Genomic DNA, 15,984 nt, shown 5'->3' with positions numbered 1-15,984 from the left:
GTACGCACAGACAAATAAAGAAATAACCAACCAACCAAACAAATACAAACACACACACACACACAGACACAAACACACACACACACACACTCACACACATACACAAACACACACACACACACACACACACACACTCACACACACACACACACACACACCCACACACACAAGGCAGTCTCTTTCTGCGAAATCCAGCCGACTCGCGATAGAATAAATAGGACGATGTTATCTATGTCAGGGCCTCGAACACATGACATCCATCTAATAATCAACGGACACCAGGGTATAATTAGAATCATCAATACATCACGATCTGCCTGTTAGTCATCAAATCAGTGCGGTGCAAGTGCACTTGCGAGTAAATACGTTTCTTAATGTTCTGTCCTTTCGACTGAAAGCTCAAAGGAGAGTGCGGGTCATTTGCTGTGCGTGAGCCAAACAGGTCAAACGGGTCCTTGTGAGCTATGCTAGTTATTTATGCTGTTTTTGGTTTGGACTCAAAGAAAAACTTCAACCGGGGAGACTGCAATGTTCCCTGGCGTTCGACTTTGCGAACAATGTTCCCTGGCGTTCGTCTATGCGACAACTGGGGCCATCCCTCCTGATGTCGCAATGGTACACAATGTCTACAACAGCATGTCCAAGTAGGAGGAGAGAAGACCTCTGAAGCCCGACGCGATCACCATCAGTAACGAACGTAAATGGTAAATGGACTGCATTGATATAGCGCTCTTACCCAAAGCGCTAAAAATATTCACCCATTCATGCACACATTGACACACCGACGGCGTTGCCAAGGCGACAGCCAGCTCGTCGGGAGCGGTAAGGGTGAGGTGCCTTGCTCAGGGACACCTCGACACCCCTGAGCTACTGCCGCCACCTGGAGAGAACGTCACTTTCCAAGAAGGTACGCCCCTTCCCCCGATCCAGACCTCCCGGTTACCTGCTCCAGGATGGTCTTCCTCTTCTTGCCCTCGGTGACGGTGGACAGCTGCATGTCGCCCATCTTCTTCATCTTCTCGTCCATGTCGATCTTCTGCTCCAGCTTGCGGACCTCGGTGCGCAGCAGCCGCAGCGTGTCCTCGCGGTGGTGCTGCCGCGCCACGGCGCCGGCGCACGCCGAGTGGATGGCCGTGATCCAGTTCTCCAGCTCCGTCTGGGCCGACGTCTGTCCCGAGAGGACAGGGGGACACACACAACGCTCAGGTCAAACACACTTACCGTGGGATTGGGCCTTAAAGCTCCCTAGACGGGGGATGCAGGCGTTACCGTGGCCACAGCAGATAAAGAGAGAGGGATTTGAGTAGATTCAGACAGCATCACGCACATTACTTTGTGGTGTGGTTTGGTTTGGTGTCCTGGGGGGTGGTGTGGTGTGGTGTGGTGTGGTGTGGCGGGATGGGGTGTAGTTTGACGTGGTGGGGTGTATTGCAACCTTTCATGCCGAGCTCATTGGGGCTTTCTCTGAGCGTGGCTGGCCTACACGGTTAGCAGTGGCCCCGTTTCTTGACCTTAGATACCGGATCTCACTGAGGAATGCTGGTTGAAAGTTTGGTAAAACAATTAGTTAAAAGATCTCAGGATCCCTCCAAACAACGAAGGCTGTGTTTGGCTACGTAAAGTTCTAGCAGGTAGCGTCTGTATCTAGCACAGCTACGGGGCTGGGATCAGAGCCTTTCTCTGGTGCCAGGTATCGGCCAATCACGAAATGCACCAGCCGGTGCCAGGGGAAGGAAAGACAAAAGGCGCTCGGTCGGTTGAGACCGGTGAACCCTGAGAGACGCCGTCGAGCAGAAACTCATCATTGCTTAATAATTTGTCCTTCGATGCATTGATTGAATGTCGCCGCTGACAGCGGCCATGAATACAAAGAGACACATGTTAATATCATGCCATGGTGGCTGTGCCGCAGGGCTGTCACAATATGACATATGTGGCCTTTAAACACGTCAGAACGAAGAAGAAAACAACTCACTGGTGTATCTGGCACACACAGATTAATGGCATGCACGTGTGTGTGTGTGTGTGTGTGTGTGTCTGTGTGTGTGTGTGTGTGTGTATGCGTGTGTGTGTGTGTGTGTGTGTGTGTGTGTGTGTGTGTGTGTGTGTGTGTGTGCGTGTGAGGGTGTGTGTGTGTGAGTGTGAGTTTGATTGTGAGTGTGAGTGTGTGTGTCTGCATGTGATTATGAATGAGTGTGACTGTGACAGTGACTGTGACTGTGTGTGAATGTGTGTGAATGTGTGTGTGTGTGTGTGTGTGTGTGTGTGTGTGTGTGTGTGTGTGTGTGTGTGTGTGTGTGTGTGTGTGTATGTGAGCGCCAAGAAATACCATCCACACCAACCCAGAAGAGGGGAGCTCTTTGTATGCAGATCTGTGAGGGTGTTGGTTCTGTAGGTGCGTAACATTGCCCGTATGTGTGTTTGTGCCTGCATGTGTTTGTGTCCTCCTTCCTGCCCACCTGGAACAGGAAGGCGTCCCCTACGGAGTTGCTGAGGCAGAACACAAAGTCCTTCTTGGGGTGTTCGGGGACGGCCTGCACGATGCTGTTCTCGGCCCACAGCGCGTGCTTCGGGATGCTGTTGTGGTCGATGGCCGAGCGCCCGTCCGTGTCATAGAGGTAGAGAGTGCATCCTGTGGACAGAGAGAGAGAGAGAGAGAGAGAGAGAGACAGAGAGAGAGAGAGAGAGAGAGAGAGAGAGAGAGAGAGAGAGACAGAGAGAGAGAGACAGAGAGAGAGAGAGAGACAGAGAGAGAGAGAGACAGACAGACAGAGACAGAGAGGTTTCAATTAAATAGATTATGTTGTTCCATTGCGTAAAGTGTCCCCTTTTGTCCCTTTCTTTTATTTCAATAAACAGTTACAATAAATCTATGAATTACAGGGGCTGTAGTTACGATTAAAGAGCAATTTTCTGAATGTAATTCGTTAGAAATGGCCCAGTCAACCGCCAGCTATTAGTGAGTGAAATGTAAGGTGCAAACATCTGTTCCTAGTTGACAGCGTCTGAGGTAGCCAATCTAGATTAATGACCGCTCTGGGCTCATTTCTGACCAATCAGGGCATCTCTTCCCTGATTGGTTTTGGCGGAATCCATCTTGCCTGTCAATCACAGGTGCCTGAAATGCAAATATTTTTAACAGCTGAGAAATAAGTCAGGAGAGAGCAAAGAGGAATGACACGTTTTACTAGGGTTTAGTCTCAAAATCTTGCTCTCTTCACTCTTTTCTGCTTTCTCTGTTCACAACTTTCACATCCTACCTACAGCCCCTCTAAGAAGAAAACCAAACCTGTCCAATACACTACACAATATAACAAGATGGATTCTCCGAGAACAACAACCAGGCACTGTAAAGCCACAGCTAGGGCACCCATAGCCTGGGAATGCCTTGCAAACAAATCAAAACCGGGGCTGTGTTATCTATAGAGATCTGTGATAGCCAATTGAACAATGGATCTTCCATTGGTGTCCAACACTGTCCACAATCCGCCCCAACAGGCCGCTCAGGCTCTGAAGGACCACCGCGGGACAATGGGATCCAAGGCCCAGGGGGGCTGAGTGCCACCATTTCTTATTGTTTCCTGGTGCATTTTGTGTTTGGTGACTGATTGGATTAGAGACAGGCGCTGCCTTTGGAATTAGATTGTTTTGACACAGGAGGACTTTTTTAAAAGGAAAAAGCAAAGAGAAGAAGGTAAAGATGGATGTCGGGGGTCTCGTGCCGGGCCTGATGTGATTACCCGGAGGGGGGGGGGGGTTAATGCACCAGGGTCCTGCACGCCAGCTATGCAGGAAGTGCACAAAGAGGGGGAGGGGTTATGACTATGATTGATCACTGGGATGATGATCAATAGTGGAGCAAAATAATGCAATAATGGAGGGGCTGGCTGTGAATGAAATATAATTATGCGATATTTAATTAATGTGTATTGATGAATTATATAGCTACTGTAGGAGGCAAGAAGTGTTGTAAGGGCCTATAGTGGAACAGGATATTGCAGCACCCTCATATACATTTCTGCTGTAGAAGTCTCACAAATCAGACGAAAAACTGATGGCAGGCGAGGTCAAATCTGGGTGAGCAGGGCGTTTCACTTTCTTTCGCTTCATATTTGTTTCGACCAATCATGTCGCTGGAGGCGTGGATCTGTAAGTGTGTCATTGGCGAAAACAGACTCGGCCAGCACTGGTAGACTGTAAAACCTGTCAACGTTTTGAATCAACACCGTGTAGACTGACCACTATAGAAATACATTCAATAAAGTCCCCGTCTGAAACTTTCTTCCACTTGAGCGGATAAGAGATTTGAAAGAAACCTCTGTAACGAAACAGGAACCAAGGCATAACTCCAACCCCTTTCAGATTTCGGTTCTCAGTGAGTAGGAGCTCAGGGGGTTTCTGATTGTTAACCTTAAATCTCTCCACAAAAGTTCTGTACTGGGGAGAATCTTGGAGAATCTTAGAACCTTGGATCCAGCAGTCCAACTATGTTATAGCAGAACTTCTGGGGGATGACTTTCATTTTTTATGTATTTGTGGGACTACTATAGTAGTGACTTAACTAATGTGTTTAACACAAACATCATATTCTACCATACTCTGTGGTGGGGGAGACTCAGAGCTTCAGGCTGGTTACCTTTCAGCGAGACCCAGTAGTGCTTCCACTTGCGTCGGGTGGCGGGTTCCACCTTCTTGTTCTTCTTATGGACCAGGAAGTTCTTAACAGCCAGCGCTCCCGCCTTCCTGACCGTGCCGTTGGCGCAGCCAATCGGAAAATCCGACGGGTAGGCGGTACTCAGAGTGCCGCTGCTTCGCTCGTCACTCACGGCAGAGCCCGCCTCCTCCCTGAAGCCCCGCCCCCGATGGGTCTACAAAATAAAAATGTGGGAATCAGATGGCGGGATATGCTAAAATGCTAATTCTTCCTTTTTCAAATGTCAGCAAATACATTAGTATGCACACACAAACAAAGGCCTTGTTGACACAAGCCTTTTTGAACACCTCTTCAAATCGTAATATGAAAACGGTTTTGAGATTGCGATGCAAAGTGAGATATTTTCTCTGTCTAAACAGGCCGGAACGGTGGTTCGAAAGATGCAAAAGAAGTTCAGTCTAGATTCATGATAGATTTGTTGTTGTCGTCTAGAGCTTAACTAGGACTGCTTCGGTCGTCCACCAATTACATTCAAGGGGGCTGTGATATGCTAATTCATTATCGCGCCGTATGATTCCTAACCCTCAATTATTATTTACCATGATTGGCGGCATTATCCAAAGCAATTTTAGCCCATACACCACGGCCACTGAGTCTCCGCCCCCTTCTCCGACATGGTGCCAATCATGGATGTGGTACAATCCTGCAAGCTGTGTGCGCGTGCGTGCGCATATTAAGCGGGGATCTCTGGTTAACTGCCCCTTAAGTGTTAACAGGCTGAGACGCTTGTGAGCGCTTGGGGCCTGCCAGGCTTAAGCAAGATACAATCCCAATTAAACCGTGGTTGTAGGCTCTAGATGTTATTCCATGTCAACAAGGCTGATGATAGCCTGACATCGCCAGACCAATTCGCAAATGCGTTTGAATCTGGAACCTCTCAGTACATTTTTTGATTTTGAACGGGTGTTATCAACAGAGCGCAGAGCAAATGGCCTCTGGACACAATTGGACAGACCTACAACCAATCAGATCAACGAAACGAGTGACACGTCAGCAACAGCCATCTTGGGTGGTTTATGAAAATGTGTCAACTGTACAGTCATCTTATCAGACCCGCCCCACATTAGATAAACGCTTGTGATTGGCCCCAACCCCCAGCCAGGTCCGCTGTCAATCAATCGGAACCTTAGGGGGGGGACGGGGGGACGGACGCATAGGCCAACGCAAACAAAAACACGAGCTCAGGCTTTGTCTGATTCGATAGCATAGACCCCACAGACATACAAATCCTCACCCATGCCTGATTGTCGAGCTCCTTCCGGAAGTTCTCGTAGACTCCTCCCCCCCCGTTGCTGCTGCCGCTGTCGCTGCCGTGGAAGGCGCTGCTCTCGGCGTTGGAGTACACGGAGAAGGAGGCCGACATGGCCTTGCAGCGCCGCGACACCAGCTCCGCCTCGCCCTCCATCTCCGCGGCGAGGCCATCGATGCCGCTGTCGCCGTACTCACTGCCCTCGCCCAGGGCCCCGGAGATGTCCTACACACACACACAAACACACACACACACACACACACACACACACACACACACACACACAGGGAGAGAGAGGGAGGGAGAGGGGGAGAATCAGAAAGAGAGAGAGGGAGAGAGAGAGGGGGAGAGAGAGGGAGAGAGAGAGGGAGAAAGAGAGAGAGAGAGAGAGAGAAGCCAAAAGAGAGGTCAACAGAAAGGTAGACACAAAGATAGACACAAAGAGAGATAGATGGGGGGAAAAGTAATCTGTTAGGGACTAAAGTAATGCAGCAGAAACAATGACTTTTGTATATGAATAATGTACAGCAAGTGATGTGATATAATATTAGCCAAACTGACAGTGAATCATTTCATCCTCACGATTCAGCTCAGATTTGTACAGTGGTGGTCAACAGTTTAGACTTGAACACACGATGAGCGTGTGTGTTTTGATTATGTCTTTGTGTCTTTATCAGAAGGAATTATGTTTTCCGCGAGATGCATCGGTGTGTGAAAACGCATACCGTGTGGCCCACACTCTGTTGAATACCGTTGAGTAATTAAAAAAGATTAAAGTAATCTTGTATTCAATCTCCATTCAAAAACCCCCACGTGCACGGCTGCCAGAAAACCCCAAAAAAAAGGGATTTTCCCTATCCCAGCGATAGAGAATCTTGGCAAATTCGCACGTTTCCTTTCCCCCACCAAACCACAATGTTCTTCCTTTGTGCTCATCTTTGTTTCCCCAGCGTTGTCTTGTCTATTTTTACCCAGACTGCCTCGCCTCTCAGCCCGGCTGGATGAATTCATAATGAGCGGCACTTAGGATGCCCTGCTCTCACTGCGAGCGCCGGGGCTTCTGGGAAATGGGTTGAGGGGAAAGGGGAAAAGGCCTGCCTCTCTATTTTTGGCACAGACACTTTATTATTGAGCGAGCTTCGTGTTAGTTTATGGATATTATTTTGACAGGGTTTTAGCCAACGGGACCGGGGAAATGGCGCCTTAAAGTGTTTTTTTAATGCACAGCTTTTCATTATTTAAAATAGATTACGCGTGTATTAAAAAGTCTGACATAACTATGCCAAACCAATCCACGAGTGCGGACACACACGTGTAGAGGATTAGACAACGGACCTCATCCAGACCTGGTTGACTTCCTGAGAACTGTCTCTACTAAGTGTGAATGGCTGCTGAGCGAACAGTGTCTCTCTGTCAGGTCGGTGGAATCTACTGGTAAACATGCTGTCCGGACACAATCCTTCTCCAGGGACCTTATATAGTCCTTTTTTTTATAGTAAAAGCCCCAAAGGGATTTGTGACACAGTACTCGTGCTTTGCTGTCGTTTCTGCTTTAAATTAAGGAGTATAGCGACAAAAATAAACAATAACATAAAAAATATAAATGGGACTGATGAAAATGTAAGTTAAGCACACCAACGAAAGACTACAAACATGTACAGCTTTGTGGCGGCCATTTCTATCGGAAACGTCATCCACTACCCTAAGAGCACAGCCTTCCTGGCAGGGTTGGGAGCCAAACCCCAATAGCTCTGGCGGGGCTGACGCCTCGTTCTACCAACTCAACAACAAAGAACCATTCCATCCATCGGACCAGGGCAGGAAGCTGGACATGCGTGTTCTCACTGAGCACATGTTGTTCTACGAAGCCGGTCTGGAGGCATTTTAAAGGACAATACCGGTCTGGTGCATTGTAAAAGAGAATAAGGGTCTGGTAGTGAAAGCCATTGTAACTCTCCTGGCTTCAGGGAAAAATCCATTACCAACATTAAAATCACTGTCAAAATCCCTTTGTTGAACTGATAGTACTAAAGAGTGCACTGGGCCCAACGAAGCTACCAAGCTAACAAGTATCACTTAGATGCTACTGCTCCCGGTTTCATGCTACTGCCAGCTGGGGTGCTGGGGCTAATGTTGACATTTGCTGAGAGGGTGCTAAATGAGCTTTGGCACAACAAAGCAATTTCACCTAATTAAAGTAGTTACTAATATTCCAATGAAACCAGGAGAGCGAGTTACGATGGTTAGATCACTCGGTTTCATCCTCTAAATCTGTACTATGTTGGGAACACAAACATGAACTAGACTGACAACAAAATCGGACATATTACAATCCCTCCTGACGAACGTCCAAATGAGACTATTTTGCTATTTTTCTGTATTCAGAATTTATTTATTGTAAGTATTACTTATTTTAATTACATTTGACCAAATTGTATCCTTTGATACGTGAAATGCACCGTGGGTCAGAGACCAAGCTAAATTTGGATTCCTCTATTAGTCTTGTACACAGGTTGGAACCGACAATAGAGCCGCCTCTGACGGTGACGAGGGGGGGCGGCGATACCTGGGTGGTCTGGGCGCGGCGGCCCTGGAAGGTGTGGCAGGGCGGGGCCGGGGCGCAGTGGCCCCGCAGGCCCTCCGACAGGCAGTGGGAGCGGCGGCAGGGCAGCGTGAAGGCCCCGTAGACGCCGCCGTCGTCCTCCGCCGGAGACAGGGGGCCCTCCTCCTCCCCCTCGCGGCCCCCGCCCTGGGCGTAGGGGCCCCGCTGGGCCCTCAGCACGGGGCTCCTCTGGCTGCACAGATGGTCCATGGAGGAGGCTCTCTCCGTGGAGCCTGCGACACACACACACACACACACACACACACACACACGTGTTAATACATTTATAGACACCGACACGCATGTCTCTATGGCAACACATGCCTACACATGCACACGTCGCTGATAATGTCCTCATTGGTGTGTGTCAGTGCGTATGTGTGCGTTTGGGGGTGTGTGCATGCGTGTGCGTATGCACACGTGCGCTTGTGTGTGTATGTGTGAGTGTGTGCGCGCGAGCACGCACACATGCATGTGTGTGTGTGTGTGTGTGTGTGTGTGTGCGCGCGCGTGTCTGCACGCATGCACTGCGCTCCCTTACCTGCACCCCCTCTGGGTCGGACGTAGGGCTCCTCCTCCTCCTCCTCCTCCTCCTCCTCCTCCTCCCCCTCCAGCCCCTCCCCTCCGTGGAGGATGTCCTCCGTGCTGGTCATGTGACCCTGGCTGAGGTCGGACTCGGACAGCTCCATGCTGCCCTCGCGCCACGTGTCGGCCGACTTGGAGCGCTTCTTCTTGAAGCTCCCGCCCCCCCCCTCCCTCGCGCCGCCCTCCGCCAGCTGCTGGAGGCACCTCCCCTCGGCGCCCCCCTCCCCCCCCCCCCTCCCCCTCCCCGCCGGACTGCCCCTCCCCCTCCCGCCGGGCCACCGTGCTCGTCTCCGACGCCTCCGGGGTGGGCGTGGCCAGGTCGTCGTCGTCGTCGTCGTCGTCGTCGTCGTGCTGGTAGGACTCGGGCCGCATCGTCATGGCGACCCGCTGGGTCCAGTGGGGGCTGGCCCCGAGGCCGAAGTCCCCCAGGGCGTCGGCGCCGCCGAAGGGGTCCTGCCCGCTCTCGGCCAGGGACTGGGGGATGCTGGGGGTGCTGGACGAGCGCGTGGAGGCCTCCGAGTTGCGGTGCTCCTGCTTCACCGAGGAGGAGTGGCGGGGCCGCCGGGCGATCGGCTGCTGCTGCTGCTTGCCCGGGAGGCGGAGGGAGCGTGACGTGTGCTTGCGGGACAGGGGTCGCGTCACGTCCCCGTAGATACCGCTGTCGCCATTCTGGCTCTCCGCATTGCCCATGGTTCAACTGCAGGGGGGGGGGGGGGGGGGAGACGGAGGAAGCGTGAGAGCCACGGACGGTTGGCGTGCGGCCCCAGGACCACGTTGAGAAACGAATGCTTTGGTCGCTTTTTTTTTTGAACAAAAAAGCTTTTCGCTTTTTTAAACGCTTTTGTACGCTTTTGTAGATTTGATCTACATTTGACTTTAAAGCAAGCAGCCACGCGACACCGGTGCTGCGGCAGCTTGGCCCCGTTAAAATGAAAGGAGTCTGGGACTTCTAGGTTTGTGTCGTGCTACAAATAGGAGCTGACATTGTTATCAACATCTGGAGTTTCGCATTTCTTTTTTGTGGGGAATCAAAGGTGTGGTGGATGTAGATTTGCATAAGGATCGATGTGCGGCAGTGTCCAGGCAGAGGGAAAGTGATATACAGACAGACATTACTCCCTCCTGCCTCTATAGAGCGGGTGGGCTCATTAAGCATCAGGATTATTCTGTAGCAACAACACCAGCAGTGGTGGTGTTAGAACCTCTCCTTATTGGATTGAAGTGGTCTATGCAGGAGATTATTGTACACAACAGCATGTATAACATGTTATCTTATGTAATATACAATCGAGAATGCTTTAAGCAAAGCAGAAATGACCCTGTGCTATCCAACCGATCCTTGTTGCTACTAGAGTTCACCGCTGGCTGAGCAGATCTCTGAGCCGAGCTCTGAGCGGGATGACAGTCAGGCTCAATCCCTTCCAATCTCCGTCGCGTATTGCTCCTATTCGGTCAAACGTTGTCTTAGCAGCGGCCCGTCGGTCGACAGGAGAAAACACACCGTGTGTTAAATCCATCAGAGGCTGTGTGCCGTTATCGACCGCGCCGTCCTACGACGGAGGAAGGAGCTAATTAACTCACGGCAGCCGTTCTTTATTAGACCCCATTAGCATGGGCCCCCGGGTCAGCCATAGGGGACCCTGCTTTCACACCCTCTCCCCCAGGAGGTGTTACAACACCCTGGTCAGGGAAGAGGTGTGCGTGCGTGTGTGCAAGCGTGTGTGTGTGTGCATGTGCACGCGTCCGTGTGTGTGTGTGTGTGTGTGTGTTTTTGCGTGTGTGTGTGTGTGTGTGTGCATGTGAATGCGTGTGCGTATGTGTTTGTCCGTGTGTGCGTCAGTGCATGCGTTTGCATGCGTGTGTGTCTGTGTGTGCGACCATACCCCAGGACCTGTTCTAATAGACTTGCCACAGAGGCTAAATCTAATGAAAGAGCTAGTTGGGTGTTTTCTCCAACTGGGAGTGGTATGGGAGCGCAACATGGAGGCAGAGAGAACTAGGACTGTTGGGAACGCACCCGACCCGTTAAGAAACAGTTCAGGCTCAGTGCTTTCTTAGAATTTTGCCCAGACGAGAGGTACACACACACAGACACACACACAGTGCATATGATGGGAAAAAGTGGAACGCCAAGGAACGTCTGGTTAAACTTAACATGTTATGTTCAATTGTTGCATATATCAAAATGGTATTAAATAAACAAACCATGTTTATCATATGCTATTTGCAAGAAGAAATTATCTTTAATGAGGTATTTTCAGTTTTTTGTTTTTTTGTTATTTCAAACAACGGGTGCCATAATGAAGTCACCTTAAAGAAATAAATTACCCTGATAATATAATACCCCAAAATCTGTTTATTGTTCTAACTCTTGGAGTTAATTATTCCTTGAGAGTTAGAGAGTGAGAGAGAGGGAGAGTTAAAGGCTAACTAAATACTTCAATCAAACCACTGGAACAGCACCTCACCTGGTGTGATGAGGTGAAACCACTAATTGTGTTTGTTAGTGTGTGTTTCCATAGGTTAGGTTCAGGTATATGGCCCCTCTTTGTGTGTACGGGCCCTCCTCCTCATTCATTCTGTTATATAAAGAGTGTGCAAATGTGCTGAGTCAGCAAATATCAGATGACTTGAGTTTCAGTTAGTCACCCGATGTAATGAAACCCACAGCATCCTGTTCCACAGACCGGAGCGGACTCATCCTCGGGCAGTGAACGATGGAGATCAGAGAGCGAGAGAGAGAGAGAGAGAGGGAGAGAGAGAGAGAACGATGGAGATCAGAGAGAGAGGGAGGGAGAGAGAGAGAGAGAGAGAAAGAGAGGGAGAGAGAGAGAGAGAGAGAGAGAGAGAGAGAGAGAGAGAGAGCGAGAGCAAGAGGGCGAGAGTGAGAGAGTGAGAGAGAGAGAGAGGAGACAGAGAAAAGGAGACAGCTATGGGAGCGTAGGAAGAGAATCACACTGTTTTAAGTCCAAATATTATGTCAAAAGCAATCTTGACTAATCTTGACATAACGCAGAGCAAAACATCCAGACATGGAACAGGTGTCACAGGCTGTTCCACAAATAGAGCTCTTAGAGTTCTCCTTTTATCCTGGGTGATAAGTCTTTCCCTGATGGATAAACAAAAAGGATTTTGCAACACAACCAAGTGAGTCAACTACTAACATCTCCGCAGGCAGCTGATTCTGCCAAGAGAAGGAAGAGCGAGAGCAAGGGAGCAACAGTGAGAGAGCGAGTTAAATGGAGAGAGCAAGAGAGAGAGCAAGCTAACGACTGAGAGAGAGAGAGACAAAGAGAAATCGATTGATCGAAAGATAGAAGAATAAAGAAACAGAGAGAGAGGGGACAGAGCAGCTAGAGAGGGAGCATGAAACAGAGCGAGAGAGTGAGAAAGAGAGAGAGTCCTGTACCTGTGGTGGAGCTGCATCACTGGCATCCTCTCACACAGGTGCTGCGTGTTCTGTGGCCCAGCGCCTGTTCTCCAAACTCTGCTGTTGCTCCAATCAGTACTGAGAGAGAGAGAGAGAGAGAGAGAGAGAGAGAGAGAGAGAGAGGGAAATGGGGTTACAAAACCACTCTGATAGGACCAGAGTACCGCGAGGTTTACAGAAGTATCTCAGACGACGCAGCGCAGAGAGATGAGGTAAACAAACAGACCAATTGACAAAGAGGAAGCAGCGGGAGAGTGTGAGAGGTTATAGGGATGGGAGGGAGGGAGAGAGGGAGAGAGGGAGAGAGGGAGAGAGGGGGAGAAGGAGGGAGAAAGAGAGGTGACGGAGGGAGGGAGAAAGAGAGGGAGAGAAGGTGTGAGGGAGGGAGAGAGGTGAGAGAGAGTGGGAAAGAGGGAGGGAGGGACAGCTTGAGGTAGGGAGGGACAGAGAGTACAGGGATAGGAGGGAGGGAGGGAGGGAGGGAGGGAGGGAGAGAGGGAGGGAGGCTATAGAAGAGAATGTGCTTGTGGGAGGAAGGGAGAGAGACTTTGAGGGAGAGGGAAGCAGAGTTTGAGACGGGGAGGGAGGGAGAGAGGGAGGCTCCAGAAGAGGACGTAACATCAGGGGGTGTAGAGGAGGCGTCAGGGACACTAACCCAAGGGTAACGCTGATGTGGAGAGGCACGTAGCAACGGGGGACGAACGCGTTGTTACGGAGGGTAAACACACACACAGACGGGCGCCGCGCACACACACATTCACGAGGAGAACACACAGTTCATTGATAACAAAAGCCCTGAGTGCTTGTTTAGCGTCCCGAGAGGTGATGAACCTCCCAAACAAATACGATATGTATCCCAGGTAGGGATGGAAATTTGTGGGGACAACAGCAAACATATGGCCATGCACACACAAACACACACATAGCACACATCCCACACACAAAAACCTATATATGGCATAACGCTACCCTCACACATACGCAGAGGCACACAGTTAACCGGGAGAGGATTACATTTCATAGGAATTATGTGTTTCAATGAAATGATCCCAGCTATTTAAAATCCCTGTCGTAGACCCTATATGGAGACCCATCAGAAAATACAGGCAGTTCTGTATATGACAAACAAGTTCCTTCTACAAAAGAATGATGAGTTGGCTATTCAAGTTTGAATGTTTTTAAAGGCCTCCTTGTATTTCAAAGGCTTGGGGTAGGAGAAAGCCAAACTATAAGCAGAAAGAGACTAACATGTGTAAAGCGGCTGTGTGCCTGAGTGTGTGTAAGTAGGAATGATCTTGTTTACACAAAGGTGTGAGTCAAAATGACCAAGACTCACAATTATGTCCTTGTTTCATGCAAAAATGTATGAATACTATATTTCTGTTTAGGATATGTTTCTTCACTTTTCATTTTTTTCCTTGAATAGTGTTTGAACGTTTTTTGAATACGTTTTTTGAATATATGGGTCTTGTGAGCCCATCCTGGCTGGACATCAGTTAGGATGTAAGACACTATAATAAAATACACGATAATCTAATCTGGACAAAGTCCCCATAGCAAAAGAGAAGAAGCATTCCTTCACTCCCAGTTTTCCTTAAGACAGAACAGAGTACTCAGGGATATGCACTTTGTCCTCGCTGCACTTTTGCTTTTAACTTGTTTGTTACAAAGTGTTATCCGTCTCAGTGTTCGTGGACAATAAATTTACATCTGAATTTCAGTCTTCATTGACAATCTCTCTATGAGAACCACAAGTACTTGCACTCTCAAAGTATTGCGTGAAAACATTAGTCATTTGTTAAAACAAACAGTTTAACAGTTTAAATTACTCCCTGGGAGAGGTGAGAGGTTTATGGTCGATTTTAGAACAAAGTACAAACTGAAGTTAATGATATATTCCGTCTGCTTAACCAAAAAGTTTGTTAAGTCTGCGGTGGGCGTGAAAAGGCATGTTTTTCTCAGCCATGTGTCAGCAGCTTAACTTCATTACAGACACTGCAGAACCATTTGTCTTGAAGTGGTTTAAAACAAAGAATCCAACACAATTGAATTAAGGCGAGAATTAATGTTAAACAAACATGAAAACCCCCAAGCTACTTCAAGGAGGATATGTGGTTGCTTGGTTAACTTGCTAAGTAATCATTAATGAATACGGCGCATGATAATGTCAAGAGGAACAGACCATAGAAACAAATCACATTTTGTGTCTCATTGATCCGACAAGACCTCGGACATGTTGCATCACATACTGTGTGTGTGGTTGTGGTTGAGTTTGTGTGCGTGTGTGTGTGTGAGAGAGTGTGTGTGTGGGTGTGTGTGTGTGTGTGTGTGTGTGTGTGTGTGTGCGTGTGTGTGTGTGTGTTCTATTCCCCCCGCGGTGGGAATGTGGTTACATAAGCTGCCGAGGTTTGATGCAGATGCTGATCTCTCTCTTCCTCCTCCTCGCTCCTCCGTTCATTCATTTCTCATCCCTGTCCGGCACGATAGACAAATTCATCATTCCACTCTCTCTTTTAATTTCCTGTCCGTTCAAAACCTCGCCCCAACCGACAAATTTCGTCGACCCCTTCAACCCCTCGCTGACACACAGACACAAACACTCGTGAACGTAGAGTTTGGAGCTGTGTTCTCTATGCCCACCGATGAGAGGCCTGCCTTCATGTTCTGTGGAAGCACTGCGTGTTGCTCTGTTTCAATATGTCTTGTCTAGAGCCCCATCACGATGCTAAGCCGTAGGATTTGCTCAGGGGTTACGGTAAAGGTCTACCGATTGTGCATCAGAATGCATCACGGGATGATGTGCGGGCGATACTCTGCCCAACAGAGAGGACTCAAGCGAGTTTAAGTGCTGTTGAAGCATAAACCAACGTAACTATGCTGTATTTGCTGTGTCTCAAATGAAACACCCTGTGGTAGTTTCAACCACAACAATGTCCTCCCATAACGACAACTCTTTTGATGATTCATTACTGTCCAATGACCAAACAACCATTAGTACCACACAATAACAAACATCGCAATACTCCTACACTCCCAAAATGGCAGCAGTAATTGTGATGTGAGGTCACGATGTACAAGCCTCATAAGAAGGGTGTCTTGTATACCCTATGTTGTGCTGTCAATTTGAAGCACTGAAATAGGTGGGTTTCGTGAACCCCACGCCTCATGTACTGTGAATAACATTGTTAGCAGCGGATTTGATCTCCTCCACGGTATTATGCATGCTCATTCTCCCGCTGCACCATGGGAAATCACTTGCTGGCGGTTGGTCCAGGTGAAACACATTCCCAAACGCTGATCGCACTGCGGGCGACTAATTCAACTCGTCTGTTGCTACATCTTTTCGAAACGTCGAAACGGTCAAACCAGAGCAAACCAGTGTCATTGTTGCCCCTTCTAAGCCA

General features: G+C 49.0%; 1 protein-coding gene across 1 annotated transcript in view; it reads right to left on the bottom strand.

Annotated features, from left to right (window-relative positions):
* Positions 1 to 15,984, bottom strand: part of tiam1a (TIAM Rac1 associated GEF 1a) — a 63,929-nt gene that overhangs the window by 31,091 nt on the left and 16,854 nt on the right. The window contains 8 exon segments of the mRNA XM_079739037.1: positions 944 to 1,168; positions 2,460 to 2,632; positions 4,637 to 4,868; positions 5,949 to 6,188; positions 8,530 to 8,798; positions 9,107 to 9,378; positions 9,380 to 9,847; positions 12,560 to 12,658. Of these exon segments, the coding sequence (XP_079595163.1) occupies positions 944 to 1,168; positions 2,460 to 2,632; positions 4,637 to 4,868; positions 5,949 to 6,188; positions 8,530 to 8,798; positions 9,107 to 9,378; positions 9,380 to 9,840 (1,872 nt within the window). The 5' untranslated portion in view covers positions 9,841 to 9,847; positions 12,560 to 12,658.

The sequence above is a fragment of the Pollachius pollachius genome, assembly GCF_949987615.1.
Source record: "Pollachius pollachius genome assembly, chromosome: 6".
Lineage (NCBI taxonomy): Eukaryota > Metazoa > Chordata > Actinopteri > Gadiformes > Gadidae > Pollachius > Pollachius pollachius.
The sequence above is the reverse complement of the archived record's forward strand: the minus strand, read 5'-3'. Positions and strand labels throughout refer to the sequence as shown.